Genomic DNA, 21,547 nt, shown 5'->3' with positions numbered 1-21,547 from the left:
ATGGTTTTCATTTTTCTAAGAAGTAGCTTATAAAGATAGGTAGAATGGTGGACTTTGTAGCTAATGAGACTCTGCCTTTCCCATGTGAACAGTGAGATAAATCAGGCTTGGTCTTAGTGTAAGCTACCACCCACAAAGCTGTGAAGAAGGCTGGTGATAGCAGATGGTATCCATACACAGTTTGATTTGTTTAGAAACCTACATAAAGACAGCATGTGTTTTGTTTTGTTTTCCCTTTAATTACTCAGAGCCAGGGAGATCCGTTTTCAAATAAAACATAGTGATTCTGCCAGGAGAAAAAAATTATAAAGGAAGAAAGCAGACAACTGTATTTTTAACTCCATCATTTCAATTCCATGATATTTATTATGGTCTGTGTATAAGAGTGTATAGTAGGCATTGTAGGTTATGCAAAGAAGAATGAATTAAGTATTACAGAATAACTTCTATTCAGTAAACATGTCATTAGTGCCTCTTACATGCCACTAAAGTGCTGGGAATATAGAAATTAAGACAGTTCTTGTCCTCAAGGAGCTTATACTAGTGTGTGTGGTGGGGAATGAACTACTAAGTGGATAGATTCAGTTCCACACAAGTACTATAATATATGTATATCAAGATGCTATAGAAGCCCTGAAGAAAGAGGTTACCTAATCCAACCTGGGAGGATAGTGAGGAAGATAGTAAGGGAATGCTTCTGGGAGGAGGGAAAACTCTAGTGAACAGCCCTAGCTGAGTCTTGAAGGATGAGTAGGTGCTAGCCAGGTAGAAATGAGTAGGGAGGGATCAAGACAGATGGAAGAACGTGAGCCAAGGCTCAGAGGGGAGAAGCATCATGGCTGTTTGACCAAGATTCAAGTTCTGCTGATACAGCCAAAGGTAACATCTATGGCAGGAAATCAGATTATGGTGCCAAATTATCGTGGTTTGGAGTTTATCCTATATGTTAATGTTTCTTCATGTGTGGCCTGTAGACTCTCTGTAACTGCATCTCTTAGAATATTTGCAGAAGTGCAGGTCTAAAACCACCCCAGTGTGTGGAAAATAATCCATAGGGATCTGTTGTTTTTACTCAGAATTGGGATTTCCCTATAAGGCTAATGTAGTATGCTCTGTATTTAACAAATTTATTTTTTTTAATGATATACCTTGTCAGGTTTACACAAACAGTATATATGAGAAAGTTTGTGCTGTACATTGGTGTTTTGGGAGGTTCCTGAAGTAAAAACCATAGTTATAAAGAGTTGCTTATAAAATATAGAGGACATGTATACTGTATCTTGTGGTCAATAAAAAGAGGCCGAAAATCCCAAACAAAAAATACTTTGAAAGCCTAATTTGCGACTATAAAGCTATATTTTCCTAATACCTACTCAGGGTAAGAATTCCCTGAGACCTCTATCACTCAGTGCTCAGGCTCTAGCCGTGTGTGTGTGTGTGTGTGTGTGTGTGTGTGTGTGTGTGTGTGTGTGTGTGTGAGAGAGAGAGAGAGAGAGAGCGCGCGCGCGCAAGTGAGCGCAATTTGGGAGAAAGCAAGGGAAATGGAAAATGTGCCAAAATAATACAGGAAACATTTATAAATGTTCCATATCTCTTTTACTTTACAGGAATTAGAAAATAAAAGAAGACTACAAAAACAAGCTGCCACTAGTCAAAGTGCCACAGACGTTCGCTTGAATAGAGCTCTAGAAGAAGCAGAAAAGTATAAATTGGAGCTAAGTAAATTAAGGCAAAATAACAAGGTATGGAAAAAAATTAAATAGTTTTGTTAGTGATCACCTTTGGTAACTTCCTCTTTTATGGAAGAGTCAAAAATAAGTTTTTAAGTTATAATTCTTGTTGTCATAGTGAACATGTCTTTTTTCAGAAGAAATAGATTCGTTATCAGTATGTACATTTTCAGTAAGTTAGGATTTATTGCTTGGGCTATCGCTATATGTGGATGATAGTGCAACTGTTTGGAGGATTCATTCCTTTTTTTTATCCATCAAATCTTTATGCATTCCCTTTTTCACCCAACACATAGAATATTGGGCCCAAATATTATATGCCAAATACTTTTGTAATCTCTGGGGATAAATGGTGGGATCAAGTCTCTTGTGTATCTCAAGTCTGTTATATCCTTCTTTGAGCCTCAGTTTTCTAATATATAATGCAAGAGGCTATTTTCCAGGGCAGTGGTTCTCAAACTTGAGCATGTATCAGAATCCTTTGGAAGGCTTGTTAAAACATAGATTGCTGGGCTCCACCCCCGGGGTTTCTGATTCAGTAGGTCTGGGGTGAGGCCTGAGAATCTGCAATTTTAACAAGTTCCCACTGGTTCTGAGATAAAATTTTGATAACCAGTTATAGAGTTATTGTAAGAATCACCATTGTGTTCCAGTATCTAGCTAAAGATTGACCTAGAATTAGCACTCTATTCCTAAAATATCTGTTGAATAAGTGAAGGCTTAAATGTTGCGTGTATTTAAAACTGTTTTACACTCTATAAATATTGGCTATTAGTTTTTGGTTTTGTGTCAAGCTAAAAGTGATGCTCCATTGGAATCTCTTCCTTAGGACAATATTTAGTAATTTAACAATGGCTTGGGTGATGAAATTAGGAGTCACTCTCATTACATACACAAAATGACATGTTTTGGATTAAATTAGTAGCATTATAGGGTATAGAACAAAACTGATCTTGGTAAGTCCTCCAACATGTTAACAGAGGCAAATATTACAGTGATTACAGAGTTTTAAGATATCTTCTGTGAAGCAGTTTATACTATATGATCAGACGTACTCATATTCAGGAGCCATCAGTGATGGTATGGTGATGGGGATTAATAGAAGTTATGAAATGAACAAGTTAGGAAGTCTTTACAAACTTGCTAATAATTAGCATGTTAGTAGAGTATTATTTCCAATTTGATGCACTCTAAAGGGATTTTGAAGAAAATGAACTGGAATAACTAATGACGTCAGGATTTGCTAATTCTGTTTGTAGATTTGATCTCTATTTTAGCACACATTAGAGAAGTAGAAAGAAAAACTTGTTTCCATGACAACAGATAACTCGCCGAATTCTAGCCAGCCATTTTGCAAATTCAAGTAATGAGACTTGGTATGTGAGCATCGCAGTTTGAAACTATCAGTTTACACACAACTTAGGTGTGTTCAAGACACACTTCCCACCCTAGGCCTGCATTGGGGGTGACCGATTTAAACAGGTGAAGTTTTGTGTGTATATTACTTACTATTTACGATCAGGTAGATATTTTGAGATCAGAGTTCTTAAATGTAACTTATTTTAGATTTCTGAAAAATCTGTATGTATCTTAAGTTTCTGATTTTTCAATTATTTTGCCTTATTTCTAACTTTTTGAGGGATGTGTTTGGGATATGCAATCAGTTTTTCCTTGGAGTCTAATAAGTATATAAGGTTTTCTTTTCTGAGCTGGTATGTTTTTTTCCATTTTAATTCTTTGTACCTTGCTTCTCATTCTTATTAGATATGTAATTAGGTAAGCAATTAAAATTAAATTTATTCTCCACAGAGGTTAGGAAACAAGTAATCTGGCTTTAGAATAACTTAAAATGAAGTCAGTCAACTTAAACCAGATGCTGCATAAGTGCAGGAAACCCAACTGTCCATTCACTGCTGTGCCTCAGTGCTTGGAACATAGCAATTGCCTCTGAAACACACCAAAGGAAGGAATGATGAAAGACAACTGTGTGATGTTCTGACAGGAACTCTACTTAAAAACGGGGCATTTGATTTGATGGTTGTTTGACGTTCATTTAAAATATGTTAACCAAGTCCATGTCACTGCATTTAGGAACAGAAAATTTTAATTCTTCATTAATTCACTTAGAAACATCTATGAGGGCCTGCCAGATCTTTACTAGAGGCTGGAGATATGAAGATGATAAATAAAAGTGGTACTTACAGTGAAGAAGTTATTTAGACCATTCATCCAGCAAAACTAAGGGGCAACTGTGATAACTTCCTTAAAGGAAGTTACATGGTGCTTTAAGCAGGTAACCAGGTCAGTGAATGCTTTTTAAAAATGTAATTCTAAGCTAAGACCTGACTGAGTTATGTGCCAGGAGAAGAGATTGTGGACGCATTGTCCATAAAGTGCTTCAGAGCTCTTCCAGTTAATTTTTACCAAGATTACAAACTCAGTGTCCCTTGTCAGGGGCAGTGGCAGAATTCTCTGCTCAGCTCTTTAGACCAAAGCTGTTGCTTTTTGTGGGTTCCTAGGAGTCTCACCCTGTACCTGTTACTTAGGTATCTGCCAAGGATTTGAGGGAAATACATGTGCAGATTTTGAGGATCTCCTTCTTTCCAGGTTTCTCACCTGGAAATTTCTACCACCCTGACAGCCCTGTTCCTTTGTTAGCCAAATAAGACTGGGCTGCTGCTTTTTGCTTAAGGTCTGTGAACCCATGAACTGGAAAGTGCTTTCAGAAGCCAACTGAATGTGGATCTCAATAGTATGCTTCACTTACTATTGATTCCATTCGTCTGTTCCTTCAAATGTTTTTAAAATTGTGTTCAGAGTTTGTATTTGCTACTGTCAGGAGAATTGGCCTAATACAAGCTACCTTGCTATTATTGGAATTAGAACTTTAAGAATGTTTTTTAAAATGTGAGATTTGAGCATCATTACAAGTTATCAAAGAGAAATTTACCAGAATTTTTATATTTTAGTTAAAAGTTTCCATAATTTCTATAATGTTTTTCTTCCTTTTGTAGGATATAGCCAATGAAGAACACAAAAAAATTGAAGCATTAAAATCAGAAAACAAGAAGCTAGAAAAACAAAAAGGAGAATTAATGATAGGGTTCAAGAAACAATTAAAATTAATTGATGTTTTAAAAAGGCAGAAGGTGAGTCTACCCTAAAAAACAAGGTTAAACCATAGATACTGTTTGGACCGCTCTACTAAAATATTTACTATTTGTACTTTAGGTATGTTTGACATGCTTAGGCACAAAATTTTATCAATATATAAGATTTATATGTAATGTTACCTAAGTAAATGGATATTTTCATGACAGTAAATCAGTAATGTGGAAAACGGGACTGGTAAATACAGTATGGGTATTCCCTAACTAAAGAAAGTACCCTATACAAAAATATCTATTAGAGGAAAATTGATTCCAAACTACTATTGTTCCATTCGCTACATGAGTTACCTGGTAGTGAGAAGAAATGAATTCATTGTTCTGCCATGTTCTCTTTTTGCAAAGGTTAGGTATTACAATATTGAATTGTTCTCTCAACAGTAGGTTGGTACAATCCCACCATTGAACAAATAGGCTTTTTTATAGACTGACCCCTGAATGTAATTACCGTTTCAAATATGTTTATTGGAATTACAGTACACAGTCCTTCAACAGAGATTATAACTTCATAGCATATTATACATACACTTTTACAATTTTCCTGTGATCTATTCTTGATACTAAATTAGACAATATTGATTTTTTAAAAAACACAGATGCATATTGAAGCTTCCAAGATGCTGTCTTTCACCGAAGAGGAATTTATGAAGGCACTTGATTGGGGAAATTCTTAAGTGATCTACTTAGTCTCTAGAACCGACAGTGTGTGGTGGATATACATAACGTGTACTGGTTTGAATTATTTTTACTCTTAATAATAAAGATATTCGATAATGAAATCAAAAGAATTCCCTGTTTATATTGGGGGAAGATAATATTGGGGGAATACAAAATTGATATGTAATTAAAAGGAATTATTTTGTAAAATAAAGCAATAGGAATTTAACTTTTGATTCTGCTATCTTATGACCTACTAGCCCTTTCCCAACTGTACTTTATGTTCTGGAGATTCAGCTCTAGATAATTTATCTGAGAGAAATTATGTCTTTAATATCTTATTGACAATTAAGCACTTTGAAATTTCTCACCCTTTACTTTTCTCCTCCCTTACAGTAGACAGAAAAGGTTTTTTTTTTAAAGTCTTTTTAACAGTATTTACATTAAAATATTAATGTTTAAAACTACATACCATGTGAATAGAGACTTAACTTTGGATTAGTGTGCTAGGGTGCCATGAAAGTACAATGGACTCAGTGGCTTATACAACAGAAATTGTCTCACAGTTCTGGAGGCTGGAAGTCTGGTCAGGTGTCAGCAGGGTTGACTTCTTCTGAGGTCTCTCTCATTGTTTTTTGGAAGGCCATCTGCTCCCCATGTCATCACATGTCAGAAAAAGATGTTTAAACCCAAAGTAATTCTAAATACTTATTTCCCTGGACAAATCAGGGAAGTAAAATTCCTAAACACAAACAGAGAACTGTAGCTTGAATGGAGATACAGAAAAGCTCTGAACAGTAGCAGTGGTATGGAGAAGTTAGTCTCCTGGGTTTGGCCTACAGTCTACCAAGGGTACCAAAAAAATGTATTTATATGACTTGTATTTATTTTTTGTTATCGGTAAATATTGAATATTACAATTTTAATAGCTTTTTCCTTTCTTAAAATGTGTATACAGCGGTACCTCGGTTTTCGAATGTAATCCACGAGTTCTGAAACGTTCGAAAATAGCCGACAGCTAGGCCTCAGGATCAGCCGTGTGACATGTTTGACTTCTAAGTCACGTTTGAAAACTGAAGCACTTACTTCCGGGTATACGGCGTTCATAAACCAAAATGTTTGTCAACGGAGACGTTCAAAAACCGAGGTACTACTGTACATTATTTTTGCACCCTCTGTATTGCTATATATGGAGTGTTATGATATGGTGGTGTTATAAAACTCAGATATTCAAATCACTCAGTAATTTTAATTTTTATCAGAAAGCAAATGTTTTCTTATACATAAGTGTTTACAAATGAAATACAGAGGTGTTTTAGAAAAATCCATATAGACAATGGAGTCCTATCACTGAACTGTAAAACAAAAGTTATACTGACATCTAGTGGTACCATACAAAGGAATCCAGGTTTTACCAAATCTTGATGATATCACTTCTCTTCACAAATTTCACTCTTTTTCTGATATGCTTTCCTAAATTCTTCACCAAGCTTATCAATATCATCCTCTTTTTTGAATACTCCCTAAAAGAAAAATATTTTGAGTTACTTTTAATGCCAGAACAGATCACCAAATGCTTCTAAGACTAACAAATAGACATGAAATTTGTAACATTATCTCCAAGATAATGAAATCTATTTAATAGATTTATGAAAAAATAATTTTCTGAAAATTACGACCACACACACACACACACACAGAATATTCTTTGACTGACTTGATTTCCCAATTTATCAGTTCCGTTGTTGGAACTTGTCATAGGAATCTGGGCCCTTCTATTTTACTACAATTACTACTGCTTTGATTGGCTGAATGGGAAGGAACTGAATCTACCCTGTACTCTGTTGAAACAGCGCTACAATACAATATGAGGGGCTCAGGTGAAGAGACTGAGCTTTGCCAGGTTCCTGCCTCAGTTCTATGGCTAATCAGCAAACATTCAGTCTTATAGGAAAGAATCCAGGTTTGGAGTTAAGCCATTTAAGTAAGCCCTTTGAAATTCTTTATTCTTTTCTTTTCCCTTACAGTAAAAGGCTCTTTAAAACAAAACAACTTAAATATTTACTTATAATTAAAGGATCTAAAGAATAATTTAGGTCATTTGGGACCATTAGGACCTAAAGGATAAAAGTCATTTTAGGATATCAGGTTTATTAGGCTCTCTCCCCATCTCCACAACTATTTCCCTACAAAAATATCTAAACCTTAAGATTCTTCCAGAATATGTAGTCTATTTCATGGAATTTATCAGTTCCATATGGCTTTTGTCATTAATACATCATTTTACATTCATAATCCTGTCTAAATAATTAGACTATAAAGTCCTGTGGACAGGCAGTAATTACTCATGTTTCTCTTTCGCCTTCCTTCCTTACTTAGCACTGAACTAAACACAAAATATTCACTTGATCCTTCCAACTGAATAAAATATCAAATGGCATAATTTCTGTATTTGAAGGGTAGAAATTTTATTTAAGAGTCTAGATGTTTATGTGGCCTATGAAACTCAGTTGTTATTTTGTAGTCACAATGTATCTCAGATGTGCATGAAAATTTGCTATCTTCTTTTAAAAACTGAGGTTACCTGGTACCTAGTTATAACAGCCTCCTACTATAGAGCAGATCTGTCATAGGCTAAGTTCAAGTACTGATAACAAGATTTTCTTATGTATCATCACTTTGGTGTACAGAGTCTCACAATTACTTTACGGTAGTTACGGTAGTTTAGTTTTAGACCTCCTATACTGAAAGGGGAGAAAAGAATCTCTAAAATTTAAATTCAACAAATCTAGCTCATACTTCTAAAAATGTGCCAAGACCAACTCATTTTGCAAATGTTCACTGACAAGCCAAGATTCCACTGCTGCTTGGTGACAGCAAGAAGTGAGTGAAAACCCAGGCCGTCTGGAATCCTAAGCCATGGTTTCCTCCACTAGTAGAGGTCATGAGCATTACACTTTGAGTTCAATCTTACTTACTTTAGGGAGATAGCCTAGTAATTTTACAGCATGTTCTTTGAGAAGTTTCAGTCTTTCTTCTTCAACAATTGCATTAATACAGCCTTGTCGTCTTTGCTGCAACTGCCACTCTTCCAGTTCATGTTGCTGGAAATGTAAGTAAAATTTTATGGTCACAAAATACAAAATGTTTTAAAAACTTATCAAAACTACTTCTGCAGTGAATTAGATAAAATTGATGAACTATTTTTTGACACTTCAAAAGATACTAGATAGTATGTATATATATCTTATGTGTATTATATATACATATCTTTTACAGTCACTAAACTATTCCTTTAAAGTTACAAGAACAATAATTATGACTGGGATTTTAGGGAGGCAAGTACATATTTTCACGACAATATCTTCATTACCCAGAAAAAATGTTTGAAGAAGTTATTTCCTAATTAATTGAACAAATATTTATTGAATGTGTACCATGCAGCAGGTGCTGAAGGCAGCTTACAGTGTAAGACAAAAAAAAAAAAAGTGGCTAAAACAGAATAGGGATATCTAAAAGACAACTATTCCTATATATTTCAAGTTTTGAAAACTCTGTATGAAGCACAAGAGTAGCAACAGGAGTTCTACAGGGAGAACCAGTATTAGGACCAAGTTCTGAATACTCAACCACACCAAGTCTGTGCCACATGATATGGAAGAGATATGTGCCACTCGTTTTTAAAAATTCTGGGGATTAAAAGAAGACTTATGGAAATGTACCCAGAAAATCCTGTTGGATAGGGAAGATGCTAAAGGCAGACCACTGAAATAGTGATGAATTTCTGCCAAGAATTACATTAAAGTAGTATCAATGCAAAGCTTTTCTCTGAAATAACTAGTTTACTAGGGTCACTATTTCTTCAGACCACTCCTTGTCAAAATCATGGAAAATAGAAAGGAAAAAAATTTATAGGATTCGTAAACATATATCTAACATCATCTGGCACATAAAAGGTTCTCAGTTAATGAATACATGAGGTGATTGCTGTTAAAAGATAGTAACCAAAAAAAAGCCACCAAAAAACAAAATATTTTTTCTTACTTTGGCTGCAAGGAACTGGTTGCGACGCTCTTCAATAAGTTTTTCCACAGCCCTCTTGTGTTCTAGTTGCTTCATTCTTTGTTTCTGAGCATTCATTAATTCTATTCGATCATCTTCAGCAAATTTAGCTAACATAGCTTTTCTAAAGATTTCCTCTTCCTCTTTTGCAGCTTGTAGTACTAGTTCCTTCAAGGCCATTTGGTCTATAAAATTTTGCTTCAACTCCTTTTGCTTTCTCAATTTCTCTTCTGCTTCTTCCTAAACAAAATATATATAAGTTCATTCAGTAACTGTTTCTTTATAGCAGATTTATAAAGGGTGGGAGAATTTGGTTAAGCTTAGAATTGTATTAACAATATGAAATAAAACTAAAACTGCCTTTTCAAGATAATATTTTTCTTTGGGATAATGGGCGTATAGTTTGTGTTTATTTGCCACAGAGTACATAGAAGTCAAATGGCTCATTGAACGGTAGAGATACTGTCTCAGTCTTAAATTCCTCCAGAGATTCTCATAATACTTTACACACAGGAATTTAGTACATATTGAACCAAATGAACTGCTGCCATTTCCCAGCATCCATCTCCCATACAAATTTTAGTTTAATCCAAAGAAGACATCTAGCTGAAAAATAAGGAAGTGTTTCGCAAAATAAAACAATTTGTTACATTTTCTCACCTAGAAAAGAGTTCAAGTACTCTGTTATGTCTGGGTCAGGATAATATCGTTATATAAACTGCATAATTTTCGATCCTTTTCTGTGTTCTAAAACCCATTATGTGCTTTGAGAAATAGTTGTTCACTGAATGTTTGAAATAATTTTCTGTAAAACTACTCTGAGCCTGCAAACTTTTAGAGATATCTTAGTCTGGGTTTTCCTCTGAAAGCAGAGCCTTAAACAAGGACTTGTACATAGATATTTTATAGATATTTTATCAGGGATGTAATCTCAGGGAGCAGCAGTGACAGAAAGAGTGAAACAGAGAAGAAAGAAAAGCCAACACGGGGGTACCTCACTGAGCAACTTAACCACCAGGGGTAACGGAGGCTTAATCCTGCCAGGACCTATGAGGAATGCATGGAACACCTTTCAGGACCTTCCTTCCTCCACGCCTTCCCAAAGGCCAACAGGAAGAAGCATTTGTCCTTTAATTTCTGTCCATTGTTTTTTGAGGGATACCCCAGAGGATGTTAATTCCCTGCCCCCACTTACATGCCCACACTTTAGGAAGCTGTCAGCACAGAGTCAGTCTAAGCCTTCACAACTGTCACTAAAATCAGAAGTGAGGCTGACAGGCTGTGAGGCAAGGCACAAAAGTCTTTTGATGTAGGAAATATCCTTAATCTTATTTTATCTGATTCTTCTACATTTTTTGAAACCACTATATTTTGAAATCAGAAAATTGTGCCATTGAGATTTTCACATTACTAGTGTACAATTGAATGAACTTTCACTATTTTTCTAATCTTTTTTATAGACTCTTTATTCCTTCAAATTGTTTTCACTTTTTTCTTTTGTATGTCTTTTCCAGAGTAAAAGCTTTCCCCTCCAATATTAACCAATTGGATTAATTAATGCTAATGTTTTTCTGATTTTCAGTTTATTTCCACCACTTGTATCTTTACTATTTCCTTCCATATTCTTGTCTCATACTTGAATTTGTATTGTTTTTCTAAGTTACTGAGTTGATTGCCTAGATAATTTTTCCAATATTCTTGTTTAATAATTAATTTGCCTCAGAAATCGGTTTTACAAAATATGATAGATTTTGATATATAGTAATCTCATCCTCTAAATTGTCTGCTAATTTTCTCTTCAACCAATCTTGAAAAGAATATTTTTAGATTTTCAGTTGGTAGGTTGAATTATTTGTTATTAATTTCTAGTGGTGTTAAACACTTCCCCTTGCATTATTCTGGTAAATTTTCTTTGGAGCTCTAGCAACTTTTAAAATTATGTACTTCAATGCAACGTTACATGGAAGATTAAATGTTCATTATTGATTATACCTTTTATCTGTGATATCTGGGTTAACTTTATGTTCTACTAATCTGGTGATAACCCTCCTGTTTCCCATTTGTTCATATATATATCTGTAATATCTTCATCCATCATTTAATTCTTAACATTTTGGGGTAATTTGATATTAGCTATATATAAGAGGGTTACATTGTTTTTAAAAAGAAATATACACATTATATTCTTATATGCAGTTAATCATTAAGAATATACATGCAATAGGTTTTGATATCAATACATGATATCTGTTTCTTCCTCAATGAAGAAACAGTGTTATCTAAAATAATGTTTTGATATAGCTGAAAATATTTAAAATAATTTTAAAAAATATTTTAATTAATAGCTATACTTTAATAGTTACACTGATAGCTATACTTTATTGTGTGCTTGACTATTCATATATCTTGTTTTATGAAGTGTGTATTCAAACTTTTTGCTCATGAAAATAACTGGGTTCTTTATAATCTATTATTGAGTTATAAATGTTCTTTATATATTCTGCATAAAAGTTCTTTGTAAGGTGTATGTATAGGGAATATTCTCTAACAGACTGTAGCTTACATTTTCATTTTCCTAACAATGGTAGAAACTTAATTCTGATGAAGCTCAATTTATAAACTTTTTCTTTTATGGCTCATGCTTTTTTTATTCTACTAAACATTTTTCGCCATTCTCAAGTTCATAAAGACTTTTTTCTGTTTTCTAGAAATTTTGTATCTTCAGCTTTCTTATGTGTCACTCATTTTGAGTTCATTTTTGTATATAATATGACAGAAAATAACAAGTGTTGACAAGGAGGTGGAGAAACTAGAACCTTCCTACACTGGGAGTAGGAATGTGAAGTGGTGCAGCCACTGTGGAAAACACTTGGGCAGTTCCTCAAAAAAGTTAAACACAGAATTACCGTATGACGTAGTAATTCCATTCCTAGGTTTACCCAAAAGAATTTTTAAAAAATATTCAAACAAAAACTTCTAGACAAATCTACATAGCAGCAACATTCACAATAGTCAAAAGGTGGGGGTAAAAAAAATATCCATCAACTGTTGAATGGATAAACAAAATGTGGTATATCCATACAATGATTTTTACAATGGTTGGTGCAAAAGTAATTGCGGTTTTTGCAATTATTTTTAACCTTTTAAACCGCAATTATTTTTGCACCAACCTAAGCCAAAAAAAGAAAGGAAGTACTGATACATGCTACAAAATGGACGAACTCAAAATTATCCTAAGGAAGAAAAGGCAGACACAAAAGGTCACATACTGTATGATCCCATTTGTATGAAATATCCAGAATAGCCAAATCCATAGAGACAGAAAGTAGATTAATAGTTGCCACAGGCTAGAGGGATGGGAAGGGGGATTGACTGCTTAATGGGTACAAGGTATCTGTATGGGATAATGAAAATGTTTTGGAACCAGAGGTGATGGTTGCAAAACACTGTGAATGTACTAAATTAAATGCTGCTGAATTGTGCACTTTAAGAGTTAAAGTGGTAAATTTTATGTTGTATGCCTTTTACCTCAATAAAAAAACACTTTGTGAAGGGAGAAATACACAAATCCACAATTATGGTTAGAGACTTCAACAACTCTCTCTCAACAATTGAAAGAACTAGATGGAAAATCAGCAAGCATATAGAACTCAACACCACCATCAACCAACAGGATCTACTTAACATTTAGAGAATATTTCCCCCAACAACAGCAGAATACACATTGTTTTCAAGTACCTACCTAACAAATTTAAAGGAAATGAAATATATTGTGTTATTTGTCCACATGGAATCAAACTAGAAATCATTAACTTTAAAAAAAACCCCAAAACCAGGAAAATGTCTGGACATTTGTGGGCTAAGCAACACACTTTTTAAAAAATCCATGCTTCAGAGAAAGTCTCAAAAAAAAAAAAAATACATTGGAGTTAATGAAAATGAAATTAAGACATATCAAAACTTGTGAGATGCAACTAATCTCTGTTTTAACTAATTAAAACAACATTGAGGGAAATTTATAACACTAAATGCATACATTTAGGAAAATACATTTATAGCAATAAGTTCATACATGTAGGAAATGTCAAATCAATAATCTAACCTCCTACCTCAAGAATCTATGAAAAGCAAAGTAAATCCAAAACAAGCATAAGGAAGGAATAATAAAGCACAGAAATGAATGAAATTGCAAACAGAAAACCAATAAAAAATATGAATGAAGCAAAAATGAGCAAGTCAGACTACATCAAACTATAAAACTTCTGCATTGCAAAGGAAACCATCAACAAAATGAAAAAGCAACCTAGTGTATTGGAGAAAGCATTTGTAAATCATATCTGATAAGGGGTTAATATCCAAAATACATGAAGAACTCATACAACTCCATAGAAAACAACAATCCACTTAACAGAAAATGGTCGGAGGACCTGACTAGACACTTTCTCTGAAGAGGACATCCAGGTGGCTAATAGACATTGGAAAAGCTGCTCAACATCACTAATAATCAGGAAATGCAAGTGAAAACTACAATGAGGTAGCATTTCACACCTCTTAAAATGGCTATCATCAAAAAGACAAGGTAAGTGTGGGCAAACGTGGAGAAAAGGGAACCTTTGTGCACTACTGGTGTAATGTAAATTGGTGCAGCCACTATTGAAAACAGTAGGCGGTTCCTCAAAAAATTAAAAATAGAACTACCTTACCATATGATCCAGCAATCTCACTTCTGGATATATACCCAAAGGAAATGAAAACAGGATATTCGAAGAGATATCTGCACCCTGTATTTCAGTGCAGTCTCAGTCAATAACCAAGATACGGAAACAACCTAAATGTCCATCAACAGATGAATGGATAAAGAAAATAGCTGTGTGTGTGTGTGTGTGTGTGTGTGTGTGTGTGTGTGTGTGTGTGTAATGGAGTATTATTAAGCCATAAAAAAAGAAGGAAATTCCGCTATTTGTGACAACATGGATGGACCTTGAGGGTTTTATGCTAATGAAGCTGGATAGAGAAAGACAAATAATGCAATGGTAACACTTATATGTGGAATCTAAAAACCAACGGTCAAATTCAGAAACTGAGTAGAAAATTGGTTGCCAATGGCTGGAGGGTGGGGAAAATAGGAGGAGGTTGGTAAAAGAGTATAAACTTCAGCTCTAAGATGAATAAGTCCTGAGAATCTAATATAAAACATGGTGACTATAGTTGATAACACTGTATTGTATAATTGAAATTTGCTAAGAGAGAACTGTCCTCACCAAAAAAATAAAATAAATATGTGAGGTGATGGATGTATTAATTAACTAGATTATGGAGAATCCTTTCACAATGTAAACATATATCAAATCACCACGATGTACACTTTAATCTTACACTTTTATGTCAATTATAATTCAGGAAAATGGAATAAAAAAAAAATCAGTGAAATTGAAAAACCTAAGTCCAGAGTGACCAAATAAATGAAGAAACAAATGACCGATATCAGGAATGAAATATGGGATAGCACTAGAGACCCTGCAGACACCAAACGATACTAAGGGAATAGTATGAATAATTCTACAGACATAAGTTTGACAACTTAGACACAATGGGTCACTTCTTTGAGAAATACAATTAACTAAAACTCACCAAATATTAAATAAGATAATTTGAAGAGCCCTATAACTATTAAGGACATTGAATTAATAATTTAAAACTCAAAGACTTAAACTTCAAGCCCAGATGGTTTCACTGAAAAGTTCTACCAAACATTTAAAGAAGAATTAACACCAATTCTACATACTCTCTTCCAGAAAATAGAAGAGGAAGGAACACTTCCCCATTCATCTTATGAAGAGAGTATTATCCTGACACCAGTATAAAAAAACAAAAACAAATGGGAAAAAAACCCTAAAAATCAATATTCCTCATGAATATGATGCAAAAATCCTTAACACCATATTAGAAAATAGAGTCTAGCTGTATATTAAAAGGATTACACAACACGACCAAGGAGAGTTAATTCCAGTGATGCAAGGGGATTCAGTACTCAAAAAAAGCAATGTAATCTACCAGGCTAAAGAAGAAAAAGCACATCGTCGTATCAATGGATGTAGAACATTCATTTGACAGAACTTAACACCCTTCATGTTAAAAACCTTCAGGGGAAAAAAGGCATAGAAGAGAACTTCCTCAGCTTAATAAAGAGCATCGACAAAAAAACAATTAAGAGAACGCTTCCCCTTAAGAAAAGTAACAAAGAAAGTTGATGTCTACTCTCATCTCTCTTATTCTTCATAGTGCAAACCAGGACTAGAAGTTTTATCTAGTGCAACATGGCAATAAAAAAAAAGGAAGTAAAAGGTACACAGATAAGAAAGCAAGAAATAAAATTGTCCTTATCCATAGAAGACAAGACTGACTACGTGGGGGGAAAGAAAAACTCCTAGAGCTATTCAGTGAATTCAGCAAGGTTACAAGATAAATATACAAAAGCTAATTCATTAGCAATGAGTAAACACACACTGAAATTAAAACTAAAATTCCATTTACAATTGCTAAAAAAGAAATAGTAGTAAATCTAACAAAACATAGGATCTGTATGCTCAAAACTATAAAATGCCAATGAAAATGGAGAGTCCGATCGTGTTCATTGATTGGAAGACTTGACATAGTGAACATGTCAACTCTCCCCAAACTGATATTCAGATTTAGTGCAATTCCTATCAAAAATCTCAGAAGACTATTTGTAGACAGTGATAAGATTATTCTAAAATTTATATGGAAATGCAAAGGAACTAGAAAAGCTAAAACAATTTTGAAGACTCACTATATAGCTACAGTAGTCAAGACCATGTGGTAGAGGGACAGACATATGGATCAACAGATAAAATAGAGATCCCAGGAATAGACCCATACAAATATGCTCAACTGTGTTTAACAAAGGTATTGCCAAAGCAATTCAGTGTAGAAGAGAGAAGCTTTTTAAAAAGTGGTGTGGAGCAATTGGACATCCAAAAGCAAAAACTGAACCTTGACCTAAGCCTCATATCTTATACAAAAATACAAAAAATTACCTGAAAATGGATCACAGGCTTAAATGCAAAAGTCAAAAACTTTTAAGGGAAAAAAAGGAGAAATTCTTCAGGATCTAGGCAAAGACTTCCTAAAATTGATACCAAAAGTACAAACCATGAAAACAGAAATTGTTCAGTTGGATAGAAATTAAAAACATTTGCTCAGAGAAAGACCCTGTTAAAAGGATGAAAAGACAAGCTACAGACTAAGAAAATATTTGTAAACCACACACCTGACAAGGACTAGTATCTAGAATACATAGTGAACTCTGAAAATTCTACAATAAATGAATAACCCAGTTAGAAAGGCAGCAAATAATCTTGATTTCAGGTCAGGTTTGTTGGTATTGTTGTTCAATACTACATCCTGTGGTTCTCTGACTACTTATCCTATGTATTAATGAGAAGGGATATTGAAATCTTCAGTTATAATTATGGATTTGTCTATTTCTCCTTTTGGTTTTGCCAGTTTTGCTTTATGTATTTTGAAGCTTTATTTAGGTTCATACACATTTAACCCTATTATCACCATGATTTCTACTCCAGCTTGCTTTTGATTAGTGTTTGTATGGTATATCTTTCTCCATCCTTTTGCTTTTAAACTATGTGTCTTCATATTTAAATTGCGTTTCTTATGAACCACATAGTTGCATCATGCTTTTCATGGAAGTTTGTGAACTGCTGCTAGGGTTTAGCGTTTTTTATCCATCCTGAAAATTTCTCTCTTAATTGTAGTATTTATACCATTTACATATAATGTAATTATCAATATGATTGGGTTTAATTCTGTGTTTTACTGCTTCCTCTCAAAATGATATTCTCTATGTTAATCATGCTTTCAATTTCCAAAACTTACTTTTAGTTTCCTATTATGAATTTCAGCTTGTTCTTCCTGGTATAATTCTTGTCGTACTTGTTCCAAATCTTCACGTTGCTGCAGCATCTCTTCCAATTTCTGAGTCAGCTATTAAATTAAAACAAAACAAAACCCTTAAACATTTATAGGAACCAAATCCTGTAAGAAGCGTTTCAGAATTTCTCCAGTGTTAAAAAAGTGGTTATTTTAATACCATATTCTGAAGCTGTAGTCGTTTTTCTTCATTTTCTTGAACTTTTGCCATCCGATCTTCTTCTCTTTGTTGCTGCATGTTGGCAAACTCTATGATTTTTCTGTTTTCTTCTTCCATCTCCTCACGTTTCTTTTTTCTCCAGAGAGCCTGCTCTTTCTGAAACTCTTCTATATGTCTTCGAGTTGCATTCATTTTTTCTAACTTTTGTTGTCTTTCCCTAAATGCAACAGTGAGTGCAGTTTTATAGCAACAGAAATAATAAAATATCGAAAAATAGGTGTTATTTACTTCAGTCAGTAATATGGAAAAAGTGGCTTACCTATTTATAGTTTGTTCATTCATGCAACATAGTGTTTACAATGTGTCACTAAGTATGACAGGTATGAATTTTCTCTGAATATAAAATACTACCATGCCTCGTCTCTAACCTATTAATGAAGTTTTATGATCTCATTTCAGAAAAGCTACAACCTGTTTACATCTGCCTCACAGCACTCTATATACTTCAAGTGTCCACCAAGGAAACTCATTAGAAAACAAGTCCTTTAACATATGATACGGGCATATTTAAGAAAAACAAAGGACTAATAAGTACTTATTAATTACCAGATAATTATCATGCTAACAAAGACAGTTAAGAGTTGGTCTCAGTTTATGTGGTCATAACCTATGCTAAGGACTTCCTGTGTATCAGGCACTGTGTAGGTACTTACCTCTTCCAAACAACCCTGAGATCAGTTTAATGTAAATATATGTATTTGGTCTCTATTTTATTTTCTCCGTAACATTTCTCATTATCGGAACCTATCTTAAGTATCGACTTACTTGATTATTTGTTTCTTACCAGTCCCCTGCCACCAGAATGTAAATTCTATGAGGAGAGGTACCTTTATTTATTTTGTTCATCAGTATTTCCCCAGTGCCGTAAAGTGTGCCTGACACAGAGTGGGTACTAAAGTCTGGGTTGAAAAAAATGAATGAAAAAGAATGAGTATCTGAAGGTAAAATAGTCATTCACTTCCAGCCTAGTACATAATTGACACTGAGTGAATGAAAAGGTCAAGTCGTTATCCATACAGTTCCTATGAAAAACAAAGCATCATTTTAAAATGAAGTACAATAATTAACAAAGGGATAGAGTCTTGTCAGATGGGTAATACACATAAAGCCTTTGAACTGTTATGTCCTGGACGTTTTCGTGATCACTGTGATGTTGGCCTCAGTCCAGCACTAACGAGAGGGGTGTCCTGAGTTCCAGGTTGACCTGACGGTTTCACAGCTTCATATACGAACTGTCCATTTTTCAAGGAAAGGTTGGTTTTGTTTTTGTGCCTGGCTTTCTGAGAGCTGAGAGGAGGCAGTTTATGTGGTGGTTTGGTGTATGGACACTAGAATCAGTTGTCATGTGTTTATCCCTGTTCACTACAAAAATGACCTTGTGTGAGTTATTTTACCGCCCCCAAGTTTCTTCTTCTTTGCCTATAATCCTACAGCACTTGCCTCATGTCTTAGTCTGCTTGGTGTATTGTAACAAAATACCATAGACTGGGTGGCCTTTGGGAAACCCAAGGTCAGAGTGCCAGCATGGTTTATTCAAGGCAGGACTCTCTTTCTGGCTTACAGACAGTCATCTTCTGGCTGTGAGTGAGAGAGAGAGAGAGAGAGAGAGAGAGAGCGAGAGAGAGAGCGCTCTGTAAATCTTTAGGTATGTAAGAAAGTTGGGATTAACTTACAATTGATCTTCTTCATAGATTTTCCTAACAATTTCATCAATCATGAGTTTCTCTTTCAGCAATTGCTCATAAGCTTCCTGCTTTTTCTTTTCTTCTTCTTCAAGTTGTTTCTCTAAGTCAAGATAGTATTGTACTTTCAATTTATTTCGTCTGTCCTCTGCAGCATTCTCTTCCTTTATCATTCTCTCGTGTTCTTCCATCATGGTTTTGGCTATTTCAGCATCACGTTTCTGTTATTGAAACAAAATTCATCATTCCATTTTCAAATCTGAGCATAGTATGATAGACTATTAAACAGATGTAACTGAATATTGTAAAGCCTGTTACAGAAATATTTTCATCTGTCCAGGTAAAAAGCAATGGTAAGTCACAGTCACCTGAAGCGTTTGAATGACAAGTCAGACCCTAACGAGGCTTTCTTATTCCTTCAAGTAGCTCTCAGGACAATGCATAATAAGGAGAATTAATACGTCAATCTTTGAAAAACAGTAAGTAAAATTAGAAGTACTTTATTAATAACTATGTTAACTGTCAAAGCAGTAGTCATCTTTTTCTTGTATTTTTTATTCTATTTAACGTTGGCAGTTTTCACAATTTTTATCTCTATTGTGTATCAGCTGCTATCTGGAGTAAGGAGAGTACAGGCAGACCTCAGAGACACTGCAGGTTCAGTTCCAGACCACGTAAGAAAGCAAGTATCGCCATAAAGTGAGTGGTGATCTTTTTGCTGGTGGAGGGTGTTGCCTCCAATCTGTAAAAAACACAGTATGTGTGGAGCACACTGAAACAAAGCACAGTAAAATGAGGCGTGCCTGCCCTGTTTTCATACAGGGCTGCTATGAAATCACTCTGCGCAACAAGTTTCTCCCAGCTGAAACCTTCTCCCCTGCCGCTGGCCTTTGAAGTCTCCCTTTGCTCATTTATTAAAGGCTCTTTGCAATCACCTTAACTTAAAAGGGTCACATATGTCACTGTTTGTTTTCTGCAGCTTTTATTTCCCTCATTCAACACCAATCCTTCTGCGTGAGAGACAGTCTTGCTTCTTGAATGGGTTAAACCCCTTATTTGTTTTGAGCATTTTGAAGTCATTTAACAAAATGTAAGTTTTAACTTAAATATATTGGGGCAATTTTAAAAATTACCCTTTACCATTGTGATCACATCCCAACTGGTTTGATGCTCAAATGGTTAGCAGCATCAAACATAAAAGAAACAAATTCAAATACAAATGTTAAATGCCGTTCCTGATCTAACCAATGCCTTTAACATAAATGCTGTTAATATGACTTGATTAAAATTCTGTTTTCTTAGCATATGTTGTACTAGGTTATTCAAAAATATATAAAATGCCAAAAACATGTATTATAGATTACCACACACTTACAGAAAGACAACATTCTCATTTCACAGATTAAAAAAAAACAACTAAGGCATAGAAAGACTGAGCCAAAATTAGACCCTAGATATCCCGACACCTAGTCAAGTCCTAGGGGTATTTGACTTTATTTTTTGTGGATCAATTTTCTTTAGAAAATAGCAATTCTTTCATGAACCAGATTAAAATGTCTACAATTGCCCTGAGCAACCTCAATTATCAGGGCAATTAAAACTGCAAACTACTGGCCAAACAATATATTGTTTATGTTCCACTGTATTTTGGAAAGGGTAGAACTATATGGCTGAGGGAATGAAGTCTCACCCTTTCCTACCACGTGCCAAGCACAGGCCATCACTGTTAACAGCAGGCTGTGTAACTCTCCAGATGTTTCCTAACACACACGCGCGCACATACACACACACACACACTGTCAGCACTGCTCTTATTTGATGCCTATATTGCAGTGCACCAGTTAAATATTTTATATCACCCCTCTAATTGTAAATATGTATGAGCATGTGTTGCTGTATACAACACGTGTATATATATATGCACACATGTATGTTGATATCCACATACATATAGAATGTACAGGCTTTTAAAATAAAAATGGTCTACAATATGTATTATTCTCTAACTTGATTTTTCTGCAACTTTCCTTTTAACCTATAATATATTCTGTCGAACTTTAA

The 21,547-nt window shown here is 34.5% G+C and overlaps 2 protein-coding genes across 3 annotated transcripts in view; one reads left to right on the top strand and one right to left on the bottom strand.

Moving 5' to 3' along the window:
* Window positions 1–6,530, top strand: part of TEX9 (testis expressed 9) — a 28,464-nt gene extending 21,934 nt beyond the window's left edge. Inside the window, exons 10-12 of the mRNA XM_033107024.1 lie at window positions 1,608–1,742; window positions 4,745–4,879; window positions 5,494–6,530. Of these exons, the coding sequence (XP_032962915.1) occupies window positions 1,608–1,742; window positions 4,745–4,879; window positions 5,494–5,571 (348 nt within the window). The 3' untranslated portion in view covers window positions 5,572–6,530. The remainder of the gene's footprint in view (window positions 1–1,607; window positions 1,743–4,744; window positions 4,880–5,493) is intronic.
* Window positions 6,531–6,611: 81 nt separating this feature from the next.
* The window catches only part of MNS1 (meiosis specific nuclear structural 1), a 32,502-nt gene continuing 17,566 nt past the window's right edge, over window positions 6,612–21,547 (bottom strand). For both annotated transcript variants that reach the window (XM_033107089.1, XM_033107088.1), the window contains exons 5-10: window positions 19,478–19,707; window positions 17,745–17,961; window positions 17,531–17,638; window positions 9,599–9,856; window positions 8,533–8,658; window positions 6,612–7,077 (exon numbers count right to left, since the gene is read on the bottom strand). In XM_033107089.1, the coding sequence (XP_032962980.1) occupies window positions 6,985–7,077; window positions 8,533–8,658; window positions 9,599–9,856; window positions 17,531–17,638; window positions 17,745–17,961; window positions 19,478–19,707 (1,032 nt within the window). In that variant the 3' untranslated portion in view covers window positions 6,612–6,984. The remainder of the gene's footprint in view (window positions 7,078–8,532; window positions 8,659–9,598; window positions 9,857–17,530; window positions 17,639–17,744; window positions 17,962–19,477; window positions 19,708–21,547) is intronic.

Source organism: Rhinolophus ferrumequinum, chromosome 6, assembly GCF_004115265.2.
Source record: "Rhinolophus ferrumequinum isolate MPI-CBG mRhiFer1 chromosome 6, mRhiFer1_v1.p, whole genome shotgun sequence".
Taxonomy (NCBI): domain Eukaryota; kingdom Metazoa; phylum Chordata; class Mammalia; order Chiroptera; family Rhinolophidae; genus Rhinolophus; species Rhinolophus ferrumequinum.
This window is presented reverse-complemented; position numbering and strand designations above follow the sequence as displayed.